The 19,945-nt window shown below is 35.0% G+C and overlaps 1 protein-coding gene across 1 annotated transcript; it reads left to right on the forward strand.

Moving 5' to 3' along the window:
* Positions 1-136: 136 nt before the first annotated feature.
* On the forward strand, positions 137-10,574 carry LOC129238643 (HUWE1-associated protein modifying stress responses). Its single transcript, XM_054873741.1, has 6 exons — positions 137-814; positions 883-1,201; positions 8,215-8,301; positions 8,882-9,050; positions 9,183-9,380; positions 9,452-10,574. Exons 2-6 carry the CDS (start codon positions 1,030-1,032, stop codon positions 9,573-9,575), a joined length of 750 nt encoding a protein of 249 aa, XP_054729716.1. The 5' UTR covers positions 137-814; positions 883-1,029; the 3' UTR covers positions 9,576-10,574.
* Positions 10,575-19,945: the final 9,371 nt, after the last annotated feature.

Consider the following 19,945-nt stretch of genomic DNA (forward strand, 5'->3'; position numbering starts at 1 on the left):
CTCTACTGTCGTCCGGGTTCATAACCATTAAAGCAAAATTTTATGTTTCTGAACCTTTTCGAAGCAACCATGTAGCCTCTTCTTCTTTCTCCACTTCGTTGCGACAAAGGCCATTGGATTTTGACAATTTGTAAGACACATTACTAGTTCGCAAAAAGTTAATTTTCCACCAAGTTATTTACTTATATATTTTAAAATCACTAATTATGGCGTTACTAAATGATATTTTTTAAAGATTAGGAACAGAAAATAGCCACTGGAACATATCAGCAGTGGAAGTGGGCACAAAGTTAAGTGAAGGAATATATAAGACGCTCAGAATAAAAGCAAAAGTAGTTGCTGCGAACTGAAGAAAGAATAAATCATAACTGCTACTCAAAGCAAAGAGGAATAGAAGTTTTTTTTTCTTGATTTGTGAGTTATACTTCGTTTTAGCTAATTCTTATATTTGAAATTCAGTTAAATAAGATTTTATTTGTTTCCGTGAAAAGTGATTTAGATAAATGGAGATATTTAGGACAGGTTTTTTGCTCTTTATTCAGAACTGCTGATTTTTTTTTGTATTAAACAGTCGCAGCACGGAACCACCCTATGTTTGAAAACAACAATAAAAACATATGTATATGAATAATAGGCAATCGCAGAAATCGGGAGACATGGTTCGGTTTTGACTTGCCTGTTGTATGAAGTAAGCAGATTCAAAAAATAGCAGCAAACGAAAAGACGACAAAATATATTCATCATCGAGTTATATTTCACGCGCATCGAGACTGACAATAGACAGCAGTAGCAGCATTAGCAACAATAGCACAGTGTAAGAGGAACTTTGGAAAATGAATAAAATTGTGTAATTTCCTATATGATTATTGTATATGTTTTTAGTTACTAGTTAAAGTCGTGCGGTTATTAAATTAAATCGAGTCGTCTCCAACAATTCTATGCGCTGCCCCTGTAGCAAAAATTCGTTTGTAAGATAAAAGGAGCAGGAGTAAGACCTTAAAGAACAGAGAGAAGATATACTTGTGGAAAATGCAACAAGATTGCAGTGAAGAAAGTTGGCTGGAAGAGCAATGCCATCGGGAGATCAACGCCCAAAACGACGAGCACGAACGCGACTATGTACGGCATCGGGATACCGCTTTGAGTAATGTTTGGGGTGCATTTCAGGATTCGGCTACGGCAGTAGCACATCTTTATAGAGGTGCGTTAAAATCACATTAATTAATAGAGTTGCATTTATATGCAATCTTAAGCATTTATATGATTATTAAATACATATAACATTTAGCAATAAAATGCCTGAATGTATGTAGGTATATGCCATCCGAAATGCATATAAATATTAATCACGTATATTCTTATTGCCGTTATAAATATGGTACATATGTTGCTGTACGGATAGCAAAGCGTGGATGAAAACTTAGATTACTAAATTCTGTGCTTAAGTGACCTTTATGAAAGGTGATTGAATAGTTTATTTTTAGGTGTATGTCAAACAAATTTTGATGACATGACTGTTCCTTCTTCTCATATTTGCATGCATAGATAAAAAGATTTGCAGCTGAAACCTCTATCGTATTTCACATTTATTTGTAATAATTCATATTTGAGGACCTTTTTTGTGTAAAAGTGCACGATTTTCATATTTCGGGTATCAGCTATGCGTAACTGCAATTAAAGTACCTTCCTGTGTACTATGATCGATTACTAATTATTAATTTTATAGTTATTATTAATAAAAAAGCTTTGCTCTTAACAGGAGGCAATACTGCTTTAGTCCGTCATAGTGGACCCGGGTATATGTCCGGGTCGTTCTGGTAACGTGGAAAGGCTGCCATGGGGTCAGTTTGATAGTGTGCCACAGTAAAATTATTGCGTTAAAAATAATGTCAATATGTAATTACAGATTTTAAGTTTAACATTGTTTGGATTCTTCATATTCGAAATTGTGCAATGCATTCTGTGCATATTGTAAATTTCGTAAATTTTGCTGTTTGTGTCTTTGCACCTTTTTTCTTAATATACAAATTCTTATCTATATAAAATAGTCTCTAGCTGAAACAAGTAATTATTCTTCTTTATTGCTCCATTGTTCTCGTTTTGCATTTTTTAAATAACGTCGATTAAGTGCATATAATTTTGAATACATATACTATTTTTAATAGAACTAAAAGGCATAATATATTTTAATTGGGCAAGATTTGGAATTCACTGAAGACTGAATTTCATTGAATTTTCTGCCAATTGCATTGAAACTCACTCGGAAGTGAATTACAAAACCTACTCGTATAACAAAAATGTAATAATAAAGGGTGTTTTTTTTTAGAGGTTAGGTTTTCAAGATGAAATAAAACGTATATAATTTAATGTTATGGCCAAGAATTTAGCTTTATTATAAAGATAAGGGTTTGCCATTATGTTTTAAAAATGATTTTGGGCAAGTGGCCGCCGCGGCTGGCTCGAATAAATTCCACCCGAGAGGCCCAATTTTCGACCACTTTTTGCAGCAATTGGGGCCGTATGTCAGCAATAACGCGCCGAATATTCTCTTACAAGACGTCAATCGTCTCGGGCTTATCTGCGTAGACAAGCGACTTCACATAGCCCCACAAGAAATAGTCCAGCGGTGTTATATCGCACGATCTTGGAGGCCACGCCACAGGTCCACGGCGCGAGATAATGCGCTCACCAAAAGTTTCCTTCAATAAATCGATTATTGCGTTGGCTGTATGGCATGTAGCGCCGTCTTGTTGGAACCAAAGGTCGTCCACATCAACATCGTCCAATTCAGGCACGAAAAAGTCATTAATCATGTCTCTATAGCGCTCTCCATTGACTGTAACATTACGGCCGGCTTCATTTTTAAAGAAATATGGAACAATGATTCCCTCTGCCCATAGAGCACACTAAACAGTGACTTTTTGAGGATGTAACGGCGTCTCAGCAATGGCTTGTGGATTATGTTCACTTCAAATGCGACAATTTTGCTTATTGACATACCCATTCAACCAAAAGTGAGCTTCATCGAACCGAACCATTATTTTCGTAATAAATTTGCACGATTTGCAAACGTTGTTCAGGTGTAAGTCTATTCATTATGAAATGGCAAACCAAACTGAGCATAAATCAAGTGAAAGCTGTCAAATCTACGTAAAAAGTAGTGCCAACTTGAAAACCTAACCTCTAAAAAAAAACACCCTTTACATATATTGATGTTGTTCTACAGTTTTATTCTGTTCCATAGACAGTCGGTTACCGAAGTTGTCTCGATTTATACCCAGTCAAGGGCCTATCACTGCAATAAGGTACTACTTTCTGGAAAAGGACGAATCATTTATAATATTTCATATGCTTTGGGATCGAGCTAACACGCGTCAGACGAACAGCCGATAAGCCACTTAGAAGCATATTTCTTGCCCATCCCAATCTATATTAACGCTACATATGCTCTATGTGTATATAGTCCTTAATTTGTTGTTGTTGTCGTCGTAGCAGCATAAACAATCCCCATACATGTACTGGGAATACTGCTAAAGTGACAGTCCTTGGCCGGATATATTATAAATCCAGGACGTTCCGGTTACGTAGAATCGACTGCCGTGGGAACGAGTCCTTAATTTGTCACCTTTTATGCCGATTTAACAAATTTATCTATTTGTTATTTCATTTTATAATTTTTGCTTTTCCTTTTTCTATCCATTAACAACGTGCTCACAATAATAATAGCGCGACAGTGCGTAGTTTTAACTATTTATTTAATATTTTTAAATATGTACGTATATGTATGTATGTAGTTTACAGAGTAACTAAAAACCCTATAACTACTACTTTGTACAATATTAAAAAAACTCAACAAATTTTCAATAAGAGTGTTAATTTAATTAAAATTCTTAGAAAAAACTGGAATATGCAGAAATCAGTTATATGGTTTTTGTTGTTGTATGAAATATATTTTTATAAAAAACAAAAATGTAGTCAAAACTTTGCAATATAACGGGCTGCTATTATTTTGAACACGTGTGTAAATGTGTGCGTACTATAGATATATAAGAACATATGTCTGTGCAACTACAAATTTTAAGGTTTCTAGTACTATTTATTTATGTACTCGTACGTATAAAGTTGAATTAAATGTACCTTCTCTTCAAAAACAGCTGTTTGAAGGGTCGTCGAACGTTTCAACACCATTCCAAATGCACAATTCCTGCACCTAATATAATAGGGTTGTTTTTCATTTGTTTAATGTTCACTAGTAGGTATCTGGAAAATTTGATTTTACGAGTCATTGTGTTTGGGCCTGTGTATGTGTGCGCTTTTCTATGTTTTCTTTTGCTTATCTTCTACGTCTTTCATTTGGATATTGTAATGTGGTGAGAGGACTACACGAAGGTCGATGGATATGTAGAGGTCATTAAAATGCCATTTTTCTTACACCTTACTTACCTTTAATGCTGAGCCTAAAGAAATTTGCTATTTCAATATTTCATATAAATACATAGCGTCGTTTATCATACAAAATGGCGTTTGTAAGGTTAGACAAATTTTACACGGGAGAGTAAAGCCTGTCTTATGTCAAAACGAGTATCTCTTTTATAAAACAAAATTATTTCTTTTATTTTTTCTTTTGGTCTGTTTTTTGATACTGCTTCCGGTGAGCAAATCCCATTTTTAGAGCACAGGTGTCAGTAATGAGGTTTTGTAGAACATGATAAGCGTTTTTGCATATATAAATAGAAAGCCCAGTCGTAAAATATAGAAAGTAGTGTGGAGTACTGTGTTTGAATGTGACACTAAATCCAAAAAATTATCCCACACTCAATTTATATAATATAATTAAAAATTAAAATGCAAACAAATTCTCTGGTGGAAAATATAAGTTTTCCCTCGAATTACATATACATATACAAATGTGTTGAAAGCGGATACGATAGAACAGGGCTTCTTAAACTTTTTTATATAGCGACCCCCTTCAAGCTTAGGAAATTTTAAACGACACCCTCCTCCATATAATGAAATATATATTAACCGTAGATGTAGATGTAATATCGCACTATTTTTCAATGTAAATAAAATAAGGATTAATGAATACGTACCCATTCATTTCACATATATATAATTGGAAACGTTGACAGGATATCGGTCGTAATAAAACACAATAAATAGAATGACATAAAACTATATATATATTTATTCAATAGAAAAAATAAACTGGCTGAAGTCCCAAAAATGTTCGGTTATGCAGTGGCCAGCACAAAGCCCGCACATGAACCCCATTGAGAATTTGTGGATTCTCGTAAAACAAAAGCTCGTACACTATAAAAACCCGCCAAAAGGGATGAATGAGGTCTGGGAGCGAGTCCAGGATGTGTGGTACTCCATTTCGCCACAAACTGTGGCTAAATATACAGAAAGTATGCCAAACCGTATAAAGGCATAAAAAAAGTCGAAGGGCTTTGGACGAAATATTAAAATAATTTGTTTTTTCTACGTTTTTTTATAAATAAATAAGCGGTGCATAATTGGAACATTTGTGTTTTTATTTTCAGCATTGCCACTTTTTTCAAAAAATAGTTGTAATGAAACTACAATAGTATTTTGTATGATTTTTGTGTATACTAATATAATATTAAAATTTTATTTATAATGATTGAAAAGTATCAGATCTTTGCGACCTCCTTTCAGTAGTCTCGCGAGCCCCCTGGGGGTCCCGACCCACAGTTTAAGAAGCCCTGCGATAGAAATCCTTATCTTTGTAACCAAATTGATATACGTTTGCCTATAGGTATATGCAAAATTTCGGTTATATAAAGTGATTTTGTGGCATTCACAGGTTCTTTGTTTACGCATGGGAGCTGAGCATAGTTACTGAGTAGCCAATTGAAAGCGCTCCTATTTATGCAACATACAGCCATGGTCATATAAATAGCACATTTAGACTTTGAAAGCAAAGAGTTGAATGAATATGTTTTTAAATCATTATTTTTTATTGGGGAAAAAAGCCACATAAAAAATAAAAAACTTATTTACTTCCACTTTAAAACAAAAAAGTGGTCAAGAAGAATTTCAGTTCTGATTTAATTTACGAGAACGTTGATAACTCACGAAAGCTCCTGGACACATAAACAGCACATCCTAAAAAATTCCAAATAAAAGCAAAAATAGTAAACAAATTAGATAGTTAAGTAATAATATTGTTTTACCAGATTAGTATTTTGTATTATTTCCACCGTTTTTGATTACTTTTTCAAGCCGTCGCTCCATGCTTTCTACAAGCTTGTGGCATTTTTCCTTTGGAATCGAGTACCAAGCCTCTTCAACTGCAGCCCACAAATCATCAAAATTTTTGTTAGCGATTTTGAGCTTAACGTCATTCCACAAATTTTCTATTGGATTGAGATCAGGGCTCCGGCCAATCCAGTACATTCATTTTTTCTCTTCTGAGCCATTGTTTCACTGTCTTTGCAGTATGCTTTGGATCATTGTCCTGCATAAATGTCCATTTCGTCGGGTAAAATAAGGCCTATTTTCAATATTTTTTTTTTTTTTTATGTAAAATATTTATTTATTTTTCTATGTAAAATTATACTATTTAAAGAATAATTTCTGAATTTCAGCCGAAAGCGTCCGATGCTAGCGCTGCACTACTTTTAGTTTGTATAATAATTTTATTGTTATGTAAACCTTTATAAAATAAAATAAAATAAAATAAATAAAATAAATAATTTCTGAAATTTTCAAAAAAAAGAAATTAAAATTCCTCCATTGTGACGTCATTTTCGGTGACCCCTCGAAAAAAAGGTGCGTCCGCGTTGTCAGCATAACTCCTGATAGGCTCATCAAAAAGGAAAAAACAAAAATAAGTGCTTTAGTTAAGACCATAAACTCGTGCTTAAACGAAGGAAAGAAAAAAAAAAGTAAAAATTGGAATTTTGCCAGACATTTTTGCAAAAAAATGAAAATTTCGGTCTAATTTGCTTGACATTTTGTTTTTTTATAAACAATTGTAATTGAAAAAAACAAAACAAAATCCTTCGTTCAAGCACGAGTAAATTGTATTTCGAACACCTGTGTAAAATTTCATTAAAATCGGTTGAGTAGTTTTCGAGAACATTTGACAACCGACTTTGAAAACACCGTTCCGAGAAAAACGCGTTTAAAGTTTTGAGTAACAATAAAAGTGGCTTGGAGCGCACACATTCCAAAGGCTGTATCTCCGAATTTATTATTCGGATCGACTTGAAAATTTTGGATAATATTCCTGAGAAGTTGTAGAAATTAATAAGCAAAAAAAAAAAATAAATCGTTTTTTTGAACCAACGAAACCCATGTAACCCCTTAATGGCATAAACTCAAACAAAAATTGCTCCATTTTGCCAACCTCGCGAACAATCGGCCCAACACCATACCAGGAAAAAGCTCCCCAAACCATGATGCTTCCGCCGCCGGGTTTAATCGTCATTTTTGTGAACCTAGGATTTAGGGCTTGATTTTTTGGACGACGTACAATAGTTTTCCCATCTGGTCCCATCCTATTTATTTTGGTTTCGTCAGTCCAAAGTACGTTTTTCCAAAACTAAATAGATTTGTCTTTGTGGGCTTTTGCAAAGGCATGTCGGTGTTTGATATGTCTTCTTGAGAGGAGTGGTTTTTTTCTACTTATGCTGCCAAACAGCTGGGCTTCGTTAAGTCGCCTTTCTACAAGCTTACTGGACACCTGTAGACCAGTTTCTTGGTTTATTTCAAACATTATTTGCCGTACCAACTTAAAAGGATCTGCTTTGCTCTTGCGTGTTATAGCTCTATTCACATTAACATTAGTTTTCCGCGGCTTCGGTTTTCTTTCCTTTTTTGCTTAGATAGGATGAATCTTTCTTAACTAAATTAAGAGCATTATAAACCATTTTCCGAGAGCACATTATCATTTCAGCTATTTTTGCATAAATCATTCCGTTTTGACTCATACGGTATATAAGAGCTCTTTTCTCCGGCGTGCAATGTTTTCCACGTCCCATTTTTAGTAATTATATAATTTAAAATTTTAGTTAAGAAACAAAAAATTATACTAAAATAAATAAAATTGATTAAAACCAAGAACTCTTCTATTATACCTATATAAATTGACTACTCTACGTTTTTATCCACTTTATAATCAAACATGAATTAAATTTCACCTACATGAAATATAATTTCTTTACTTTTGTCTTTAATTTTCAGAGCGTTCGTCGAATACCTATCCCGATACAGGCGCATTGTGGCTTCCATTTCAAACAGCTGCGGGTACTGTAACAACACTTTACAAAGGTGAAAAATATATATTTAACACGTACGTATACAAGTGAAGTTGCAAAGCGACCAGGACTTTTTTTTAAATAAAAAGAGTAAAAAGGTGATTTTCGACAAACTATTTACTTAACTCAAATTCGATTCAGTACTACGATTTGCATGATCAAACAGCATATGAGCAAATGAGCATTTTAAGTCGTTGGCGGATATGTTCGTTTGAATGGCTTCTACGTTCATAAATCTGTTTCTTTTCATCGGTAAAATCAGTTTTCCTTCCCAAAAAAAAAGCGATTATGAGGGACATTTGCAGTTAAAATCATATTTTTGGTTAAAAATCAAGCAAAATTGTTAATCAAGAAACAAGATTTGTTTACACTTTTAATTTTTCCAATTCAGTGTTATCAAAGTTGGACCGTCAGCGATTTTTTGAAGGTATCATCTCAGCAAAATATGGTGGTTTCACCAGAAAATTTTTAAAAAGGCGTGTTTACTTTGGATAACATCTTGTATATGTATATGAATATAATTTATATATAAATTGAGTCCTTAAAACGTAACGTGTAATTAACTTCCAATTCTCACTCTATGCACATAACAGAAGCATGCGATGGTGTGAAACGTACCAGTGAGACAGCTGTACAGTGCGGCTATCAGCGGCGAACACGAGAATTGGCAGACTGGGCAAGGAGTAAAAAACGTCGGATGATACGTCGCGAGGACCTTTTATCTTACTTAGCTGGCAAACCGCTAACAAACACTAATCGTCGGTGAGTCGCTGCTTAAGTGGCGAAATTAAAAAAAAAACCAATAAAATCTAAAAACAAAACACGCACACACCATAACAAATATCAATGCATGAACTTTACAAATTTTGTCCTTCTCTTTGCCTTTTTCTACAGTTCACCAAAGCCAGAACATTCGCACACCCACTCAAACAGCAGTGCTGTGTTTAGCACAAACGCTTCACATCATTCATCGCCTCATATGTACTCCTCCTCACACCACCATCAGCATCATCATCAAGCAATCGGCGGTACTACTAATGAGCCAACAAATGATTTACACACATTTAAAGAAGCACTTGTCTTGCGGCCACGGTAAGGAATTATTAGCATTGGAATTGTGACTTTATTATTCATAAGTGTTGTGTTGTCTTGCTTAATTTCAGTGGGCCGGAACTGTTTGCATTTGTAGCCAACGAAATTGCCCGTCACTGTAAACGTCCAGCCAGCCCCATCGATGATAAAATGGATATCTGCCACTATAGCAGTAAACGCCAACGTTTCATGTAGAAATGTTTAATTTAGCTTACAAAGATAGTGTTAAAGCAATTTATGCATAGTTACCCTTTGAATGGTAGTCATATGTAGTCGGCAAGGATACACAAGCAAAAATAAAATAAAATAAAACAAAAAATTATATAACTTAGACCATCTCAAGGAAATACAAAAACTATTCAATACACAGTATAATCACAATTGGAGGTTGGTAAGATTATAAACGAATAAGATGAATTTTTGAATTTAAAAATAATTAAATGCGCGATATGCTCGTTTAATATATGAACGCTTAACGTTATTCGATACAATATATCCTTAAAACATAAAAACAAAAAAAAAAAAACAAATACAAGTGCTAGTGCAAGTATTTCCAATTAAAAATTTTGTTTATTTCTCTTTACTCGGCAAATATTGGCACTTTCGTAGATATCAGTAGAGTAATAGAAATTTGCGTCTAGAATCTTTTTTCTATAAAAATTATTTAATTGGATTTATTTCATAACACAAGTATTATATTTAAAGTTAATGTGTTTCCAAACTAAAGTGATATGGGCGTCAACATTTGGATTACCTTATTTTTAAGAAAAAAATAATTTTGTTTGTTAAAATTTATTTATACAATCACACAGAACGTGATTAATTTAAACATAGTCAGTGAAACACGCTATTTCAATAAATATACGCGAATGAGGTAAATTTACATGCATAGCTATATAAGTTTATACACTGTACGTAGTATATACATTGAAAAAATGAAGACGTGATTGAAACTAAGCACACAAGTATTTAGGATTTAGTTTGTGGTTTGTTGAAAATTTACTACGATCTAGTTATGTATGTAGATACTTGTATTAAGTGCTACTATTTAAGCGTTGGGAATTAATATCAAACAGCTCTCATATTCACATCCTATCTTAGTGCATTGTAAGTGCAAACAACTGTACAATTCAAATGAAACATGCATACGTGAATATAAATACAAAATAAAACTTTTGTGAAGAGAAATAATAATCTAATGGAAATGAATAATTTCTGTGAACTTTTATTTAATGCCGGTAAATTCCCGTAAGTACTTCGGCTTTCCGAATAGTGATGTTAATTGATAAAAGACAGGATTTTTCGTTTTTTATTACATTAGCGTCTAAAAAATACCCGAAACTCCCAATATTATTAGTCAGGTGTATATTAAATTATCCCATTAACAATCGGCAATTTTTTGTGAAAACTGTATACACATATGACCATTAAAATAGGCACGTTGCTTTTATCTATCGATTTGCTTGTGCCGCTCAGAAAAATTGAAAGCCATTACTGAAATTTTGTTGTTTTTACAAATGGCATCACCGCTTCATGGTAAATTTCAAATACCCATTATATTCAGCTCTATCATAGAACCCCTCGAAGAAAACCTTCGAATACGAATGTCCACTACGATTACGAAAAAATTGAAATCGTGGGTTCCATGTGAACAAAAAAAAGTGCTGACAAACTCAAATGTCAAATTTTGATATTTCGACAACAGCTCACTTCAATGTAAGCAAGACAATTTAGCAAATAGTCTTTAAGTGTTTTGTCAAGTTAGCTGAATTTTCAAATTAAAAGTTATTCGTTGTTGTTGTAGCAGCAAAAACATTCCCCATACTTACATACGGGAAATGCTGCTGGGACGACATTCCTTGGCCAGATATAAATCCGGGTCGTTTCGGTAACATAGAACCGATTTTCTTGGAAACGTTGACATGTGCGGCTGTGTTAATGGAGAAGGAAAGTGAGAGAAGCAAACGCAGTCTCAGAATTGAGCGAAAAATATTGAGAGATGCAAGCAACCCTCTCGATATGGACGAACAACAATGTAAGTGCTCGCCTTTATGTTAAAGAAAAAGTTTACTTAAATACGGTTTAAAACAGGTTTATAAAAAATTACCAGTCAAATAAAGCTGCATTTAGATACGTTTTGAGTTTTATTGAAGGCAGCGTAAACTCAGTGAGGTTGTTGTTGTTGTTGTAGCAGCATAAACATTCCCCATACTTACATACGGGGAATGGTGCTGGAGTGACAGTCCTTGGCCGGATATAAATCCGGGTCGTTTCGGTTACGTAGAACCGACTGTCGTGGAAACGAAAACTCTAGTGAGGTCGTCGTCCATGCCTCCAGTTCTCCAACTATCCTCTGTTTTACGGATTCTTGCGGATGGAGGCTATCAGCACGGAGTTAGCAAAGACCTCGACGTGTCGATGGGGCAGTCGACATTTAGCTATGTACTAAAAGAATTATTGGTGTCACTACAAACACGATTATGTTCTCAGTAGGTAAATCTCGACATGAGTGCCAATGACAAACGGCAATGCAAGATGGAATTCTATCAAAAATGTAGATTTCCTGGCATTATTTTTTATTTCTGGAAGGGCTACTACAGTATCAATGCCACGCTTGATTGCTCTTTTATTACCTCCAACAAACTGCCGCTGTGTTGTTACGACTTTACATCTGTGGAAGTCACACAAAAGTACATGTACTTCACTCTGCGAATGCCCTGCCCTATGGAAGGACAGAATGTTAACCCTGGGTAAACCGCTGTTCGAGAGTCTGGAACAGCTGTCTGGCTTAGTTGTCAACAACCTGATAAGGTTCCTGAACCGCACAGACTAGATATAGTCCTGCTGTAAATAACTGGTAAACAAGTTGGTAACGAGCATGTGGCAACAAAATGGTGCGGAAGCGCTAGTTGGATTCTGGAAGATTCACCACTTAAACCAACCAATTAACTCATACTGCAACAATTTCTTTTTATTTATAGTTTAGTTAATATGGGACTTACATTTTACAGCTTTTTCATTTGTTTCCTTTTAAATTCTCTTTTTATTACTCGTTCTAATTTTTTTCCGTTAGACTAACGTCATCGTAGAAAAATTGTTCGAAACTCTAAGATTTGACGTTACGAGTGTATTCGGTGAATGCTACTCTACGAATTCCGAATGTACCTTCGGGGCTATTCGAATTGTATGATTACAATTTCTTAGTTTCTACGAAAAACAGTCTACGATGAATTGCATGATAGGGCTGATTATTAAGTCGCGTTATTGGTTGCACAGATGCAGTTATTTTCATAAAGTGTAATTTTGCGTGGCCACTTAAATACAACTATACTTTGTGGGTAACTCTTGCATTTTACCTACCATTAAAGTTTCTCTGTTTCCTGTCGAAGTTCAAAAGAATCGAAAACAGGATGTACCGCTTTTCGTGGGACCGTGTACGTGGGAAGACAGGAGATGGTGATAGGAACAAAAAATTGGGGTGAAATGCTGCGTTTCGGTGTTACGGGTGATTTTGTAATTTTAGGTACTTTTCTTCTCAACTCCCTACAATTTTTTTGGTGTAGATTCTATGAAGGTTATATTTATCTCTAATGATAGTTATATATTTTTTTGAAATAGTTGATGTTTTGAATTTTCACCAAGCGATTTGAACTTGACGTTATATTTTCATTATCAGAGAAATGAAGAAAGGACAGCATTTGCTGGAATTTATTACGGCTCATAATTTTACGAAAAATTGGCGTTTCAATATAAGGGTTAGTAGACCAGTAATCAGCAATATAATTTTTTCTTACTAATCCCATATTTATTATCAGGACAAACAACTTTTACTCTATTCTGTCAGCATTTCCGGGCAATATTTTCACCCCTGGAGTACCATGAAAATCCTGTTTATATCTTAGGATACCAGTTTCTGACCAATCAGAATTTCCATTGGCAGCTTCATCTTCAGAACCATTTGAAGCTGGTAATTGTAGTGGAAGTCTTTGACTTGGTGCGGGAAAAATATAATCAGAACATTCGTTCTTTGGGTTACTTTCTTCATGTTCGCTGGAAATGTCTGAAAGGCTATACGCAAAGTTCTCTTCTGAATATATATGCAGAATATATGCACTCTTATTCATGTTTCACATAATATGCGGGTTGAAAAATATAAACAAATTTTTCTAAAAAGACACACAAAATGTAAAACGCACTAAAGCAAGTACACTAACGGTTTTTCAACAAGTGTTTTACCTTGCCTGGAATATATAGCTTCCAAATAAAACTATTAGGCCTCTTCGTTTCGCCAAGCTTTAGCGAGTGGCGAATAGATGAAGCTGCTTTTATAACGGAACATATTTTGGCAATGCTTGAATAGAGCTGAATAAAATTACATTTGTTAGTTTAGTACAAAAATATGTCTATGTATTTGTGATCTAATATACTCAAAGTCAAAAGAAATTTTGAAATATGTACTAATCCACTAGGAATGTCGTAAGAGACTCTAGACAAAGAACGAACAGACGTGACAAAAGAACAACTGCAAAATGCAATTCTATAAAATTTTAGCTGAAACAAAGGAATCTAACTTTATTTGATTCGAAATTAAAATTAACGGTCATCGGCACAATCGAATGTATGTACACGCGAGCTGTGTGAGGTTTAACGAAAAGCTCAAATATGTGCACTCGTTAGGTAATGTGTTACGTCAAAAATATTGAATGTAACGCAAGTAGCGCATTAGACAGTTCATTTAATAACTAAAAGTTAATATAAATTTCCTTAAAAGATGGGTCATGCGCAGCATTGCACAATTGAGGACCGGAGGCTTGTCAATCTTCGAAACAAAAAAACAAAACATCGTATAAATTTATTTTGTTGTTGATGTCGTTAAGCCCAAAAAATCAACAGAATGACGTGCGAGCAAACAGAGAATGACTTGCACTACTGTTAATTTAATTATGACTCTTGCAAAGAGGGATGCTTTTAAGTCTTCAAAGGCCATTGCAGCTGAAACCAACAAAGTAGTATCAGCGAGAACTGTACGGCGTTGAACAACATGAACCTACCAGGCAGAATAGCTAGCAAAACCTTTTTGTTGAAACAAGCAAATTTAAGAAAGAGGAAAACTTTAGCTCAAGAGTCATGGTGTGGACCAGAGTGGTATAACATACGTTCGAGCGATGAAACAAAAAAAATAAATTCATTTGGAAATGATGCGGGGCTAAATGTCAGACGTCCTAAAGAACAAGAGTTCTCAACGTTCCCACGACAGTCGGTTCTACGGTACCAGAACGATCCGGACTTATATCCGGCCAAGAACTATCCTTCAGCAGCCTTCCCCATATATGTATGGGGAATATTTATGCTTCTACAACAACAACAACAACAAGAGTTCTCAACGCGGTTCCCAAAAAAAAAAAAAACGGTCAAGCACAGTGGCGGCAACATAATCATTTGGGCATGCTTCTACTGGCATAGAGTAGGACCTATGCACTTCATAACCCATAAAACAAACAAATTCATTTAGATTAGACTACAAGGATATATTTTAAAAGTGATGCTACCATTTGCTAAGGAGAATATGCCACTTCGGTGGCTTTTCATGCAAGATAATGACCCAAAACATTGCTCAATGTTAGTACGTGAATGGTTTTTACAAAATAACCTAACCCCATTGAAAACCATTGGTGAGATTTAAAAAAAGCGAATCGGGAAGTAAACGTTAAAAAATGAGAAGGATTTATGGTAAAACATCGAAGAACCTGCCGTAGGATTATCAATTTCATACCAAATCGAATACAAAAAGTCATTGACAGTCATGGTGGGTAAAGTGGTTGTTGATTAAACTTCGATGATTTAAACAGTATTTGTAAAAAAATCAGTAAATTTGTTTTGTATCGTATATACGAGGTGTGTTCAAAGAATAAGGTGAAGTTTTCAAATTTCGCAGGCTTCATACATTCGACTTTCAATTATTTGTTTTAGTTTAGTTTGTTTATGAGAGGCATAAATAAGACAAGTGTTTTGCGTGTTCGACGATTTTCTGCTATCGACTCTTGGTTCTCCTGGACTCTTCCATTCGGAAGATTGGACTTTGGTTTCGATGCTACAACCATATACCCATGATTCGTCGTCACCAGTAATGAAACTTTGAAGCAAATCTTGATCATGGTTGACGTCATTCAACAATTCCTGAGCGATGCTCATGCGACGTGGTTTTTGGTCAAACGAACTTGGAACAAACTTCGCTGCCACACGCTTCATGCCCAAAATTTCCAAAAAGATCGCGCGGCACGAGCCAACTGATATGCCGACATCCTCAGCTACTTCTCTAATTGTAATTCAACGATTCTTCATAACAATTTTCTTCACTTTCTCAACCTTTCCATCGGTTGTTGTTGGGCTGGAGCGTCCAGAGCGAGCGTCGTCATTCACATCCTCTCGACCTTTTGTGAATAGCTTGTACCACTTGCAAACATTTTTTGGACTCAGAGTACTCTCGCCGTATGCCACTGTCACCATTTCAAGTGTTTTTGAGCACTTAACTCCATTTTTTTACACAAAATTTGATGCAACTTCATTGATCTATTTTTTTCCGATAGCAGAAAATCCCCGAACACACAAAACACGCCTCTCATTTATGCCTGTCACAGACAAACTAAACCAAAAATAATAATCGAAAGTCGAATGTACGTACCTGTAGCCCGCGAAATTTGAAACCATCACCTTATTTTTTGAACACACCTCGTATATTCTTTCTGAGTTTCGTTAAGACTTCTTTGTTACTTCTAATTTATTCATGCTCGTAACCTTTAGTGTCTCCATACCAAACGTAATATTTAAGTTTTTGAAGACGTTATTTCATACTCAAGCTTTTATTGGAGAGAACTTTCCTTTAATTAAAGAAAGCATCCCTCGCTGCTTCAATCCGACAGCAAACTTCCCTTTCGCTAAGCTAACAACCTTGGTACTTAAATCGCGATACTTTTTGAATCGGACTGTCATCTACTCTGATGATTTCAGAGTTTTTTAAAACAACCATGAATTAAGTTTTTTGGGTGTTAATCTAAGGCCTTTTTTCGCTGACTTCTTTAACTAGATATTGCAGGTCATTAATTGGCTTTCATTCCTAAGTTGACTGAATCCAAAGCTTCTTCAAATATATATTCCGAATATAAATTGACGAGAATTGGTGGTAAAACACATCCTTGGCGAACTCCCATCGTAACTGCAACATCACTCGTCACATCCTTCTTTAGTCTTACGTTCTCAAATTGGCCCCTGTACAAGTTGGAAATGCACCGTATTTCTTTTTCTTCAATGCCCATTTGCCTTAATATGACAAATAGTTTTGTTTGTAGTACCTTATCAAAAGACTTTTCATAGTTAATGAAGCATATAAAAATATCTTTCTGGATGTCTTTACATTTTTGTACTAGAACTTGAAGGGTGAACAACGCTTTGCGCATTCCGGTACTTTGTTTGAATCCAAATTGCTCGTATTTTGTAAATAAATATTGCAAACCCATACAATGCAGTTTGTTAGAATTGAATTGGTCTAACAGTTTCTAGGTAATGGCGTTCACGCTTCTAAAGAGTGAGAAATTCAGAGGTATCGGATTTTAAATTGAAATAAAACAACGAAGATTGAAATTGATTGGGCAATATTTATTGTATTATTTTGGTGTAGAAACATTCATGACATTTATTTTTTAAAGATAATCCCAAATGTTGGTTCAAATGTTGGCCGCAACTGCGCCGTAATTCGGCCATTCGTAAACACCAATTTTGAATGACTCGCTGGAGGACTTCGGTCGGTGTTTCGTGAATAACTTTAGTAATATTAACTTCTAATACATCAATCGAAGCTGATTTATCCACAAAGCATTTAGACTTTACATACCCCCACAAATGAAAGTCCAAATTCGTGATATCACTCGATCTTGGTGGCCAATCTACTGGTCCGAGACGAGACAAGTTGCTCACCGAAACGACGACGCAGTAAATCTATTGTTTCACGGGCTCTATGACAAGCAACGCCGTCTTGTTGGAACTAAATGTTGTGGAGATTATGGGCTTAAATTTGCAACATCGAGAAGTCGTTTATTATGGCGCGATAGCGTTCGCCACTCACTATTACATTTGCGCCAGCCTAGTCTTTGAAAAAATATGGGCCGATGATTCCTCCAGTCCATAGAACGCACCAAGTGGTTGATTTTGATGAATATAAAGGCTCTTCAGCCCAAATACGGCAATTTTGCTTATTGACGTAGCCATTAAGCGACAAAATGGGCCTCATCGTTGAACACTATAAGTTGTCCCGTAATACAATTATACGATTTGTAAACGTTTTTGAGCCGTAAGTCTTTCCATGATGGAATGTCAATGAATACTGAAAAAATTTATGTAGGTTAGATTAGGTTATGGTGGTAGTCGGTCTGTACGACCAACTCACTTAGGCCGTAAAGGTCCATTGTGATACCACTGTGCTGCACGAGAACCTCATTTACTTTAAAATTATATATTTACTTTGACAGTAGTCACGCGTGATGTCAAAAAACACTATTGGAAAAAGTATCTCCAATCGGATCTTTCTTTATTAGGTAGACTGTATTTATTGTAATGCCGAATATGCCATTGATCTACAGTTTGCAAGCAGATTAATGTATTTTTTTGCTGGTGCATCCGTAGTAGTCCTTGTAACCCATTTAATTGGCTGGTCCAGGAACTCATTTACTTGGCTCTGTTATGGCTGAGTCGCTATAGGAAAATTTTTTGCCTTCTCAGGGTCTTTATGGATTCAGAATAATTAGATTAAAATTTAAGCAGACAACATTTTCTAAACAGATTTCAATGAAATTCCTCTGAATCCGCACTTAAGGGGTTAGGGGTAGATAGAATTTTCAAAAAATTCCATTTTTTTACATTTTCTTAAAGTATAATTTCTTAAAAATATTGTGTGAAAATTCGAAGTGAATCCGTTTAAATGCGTTTTCCTCAAAACTATGTTTTTTGAACTGGTGATCACTATAACTTAAAAACCGCTTGGGAGACTTCAAAAAAATGTATACTGCTTTTGAAAAACATAAAAAACTCGGGCCTGATCGAAGGATTTTTTTTTTCAAAAGTGTCGGTTTTTTCTCGACAATCTGAAAAATTTTTTCTGAGGCCGCGATATTGTTAATTTTGAAAAAAAGCTTCGTTGAGGCACAAGATTATCTATTAATAAAACTAATTTCTCTTGTCCGATTGATTTTAGATGAATCTCAAAGGACTTGTGATGATCATCCCAAGGGATTTCTAGGGAAACGGGCTCCACATAAACAGCGATAACTTTTATAATTATTAATTTTTTTTTCAAATTTTGCTAAAGTCAAGTCGAAACATGATGTATTGGGTTGTCCGGAAAGTAATTGCCGATTTTACATATAGACGGCGTTAATAATTGTTTTGAACAGCTCGTGACTATTTATTTTTTCTCTTGACAGTTATTAGCTGTCACTTTTAGCTTGCTTTAGAGAAAAAGTGCTCGTAATTTTATTTATATTTGTTTGTTTGGCGTGAATTTTAATATGGAGTCCACAAACGAGCATTTTCGTCATATTTTACTTTATTATTTCCATAAAGGAAAAAGCGCAGAGAAGGTTGCTAAAAAGTTGCGTGATTTGTATGGCGATAAAGCCTTTAAAGAAAGACAGTGTTGAAATCGGTTTATCAAATTCCGTTCTGGAGATTTTTCACTTAAGCTACGTTCAGACGTTGAAGACGTTATCAAAACTTTAATCGAATTGAATCCGCATGTAACTTTGCGTGAGATTGGAGAGAAGTTAAATACACCAAAACCAACTGTTTATGAGCATATAAAGAGTCTTGAGTAGTAAAAACGCTTGATGTTTGGGTACCACTTGAATTGAAAGAAATTCATTTAACAAACCGAATCAACGCTTGTAAATGCTTCTTCGATCCATTTTTGAAACGGATTATCACTGGTGATGGAAAATGGATTGTTTATAATAACGTCAATAGAAAACGATCATGGTCCAAGCATGATGAAGCGCCAGAAACCACTTCAAAAGCTGATATTCATGATGATTATGCCGTCAATTTGGTGGGATTTGAAAAGTGTGGTATATTTTGAGCTACTTCAGAGGAACCAAACGATTAACTCGGATGTCTACTGCCAACAATTGCACAAATTGAATAGAGCCATCAACGAAAAGCGATCAATCGTAAAGGTGTCATATTTCATCAGGACAACGCTAGACCGCTTACATCTTTGGTCACTCGCAAAAAACTGAGAGAGCTTGTCTGGGAACTTTTGATGCATCTACCATATAGCCCTGACCTTGCACCATCAGACTACCATTTGTTTCGGTCTTTGCAGAACTCCTTAAATGATAAAACTTTCGGAAATGATGAGAATATAAAATCTCACTTGGTTCAGTTATTTGCAAATAAAGGCCAGAAGTTCTATGAGCGTGGAATAATGAGTTTGGCGGAAAGATGGCAAAAGGTTATCCAACAAAATGGAAAATATATAATTGATTACAGTTCATTCTAAGTTTTAATAAAAATGTATT

This window comes from Anastrepha obliqua, chromosome 2, assembly GCF_027943255.1.
Source record: "Anastrepha obliqua isolate idAnaObli1 chromosome 2, idAnaObli1_1.0, whole genome shotgun sequence".
Lineage (NCBI taxonomy): Eukaryota > Metazoa > Arthropoda > Insecta > Diptera > Tephritidae > Anastrepha > Anastrepha obliqua.

What these genes read in the sequence shown, in the direction of transcription:
- LOC129238643 (XM_054873741.1), top strand. Translation starts at nt 1,030, where the DNA reads ATGCAACAAGATTGCAGTGAAGAAAGTTGGCTGGAAGAGCAATGCCAT. An exon ending in AGTAGCACATCTTTATAGAG is followed by an intron (nt 1,202 to 8,214) that starts GTGCGTTAAAAT and finishes TTTAATTTTCAG; the next exon opens with AGCGTTCGTCGAATACCTAT. An exon ending in GCACTTGTCTTGCGGCCACG is followed by an intron (nt 9,381 to 9,451) that starts GTAAGGAATTAT and finishes GCTTAATTTCAG; the next exon opens with TGGGCCGGAACTGTTTGCAT.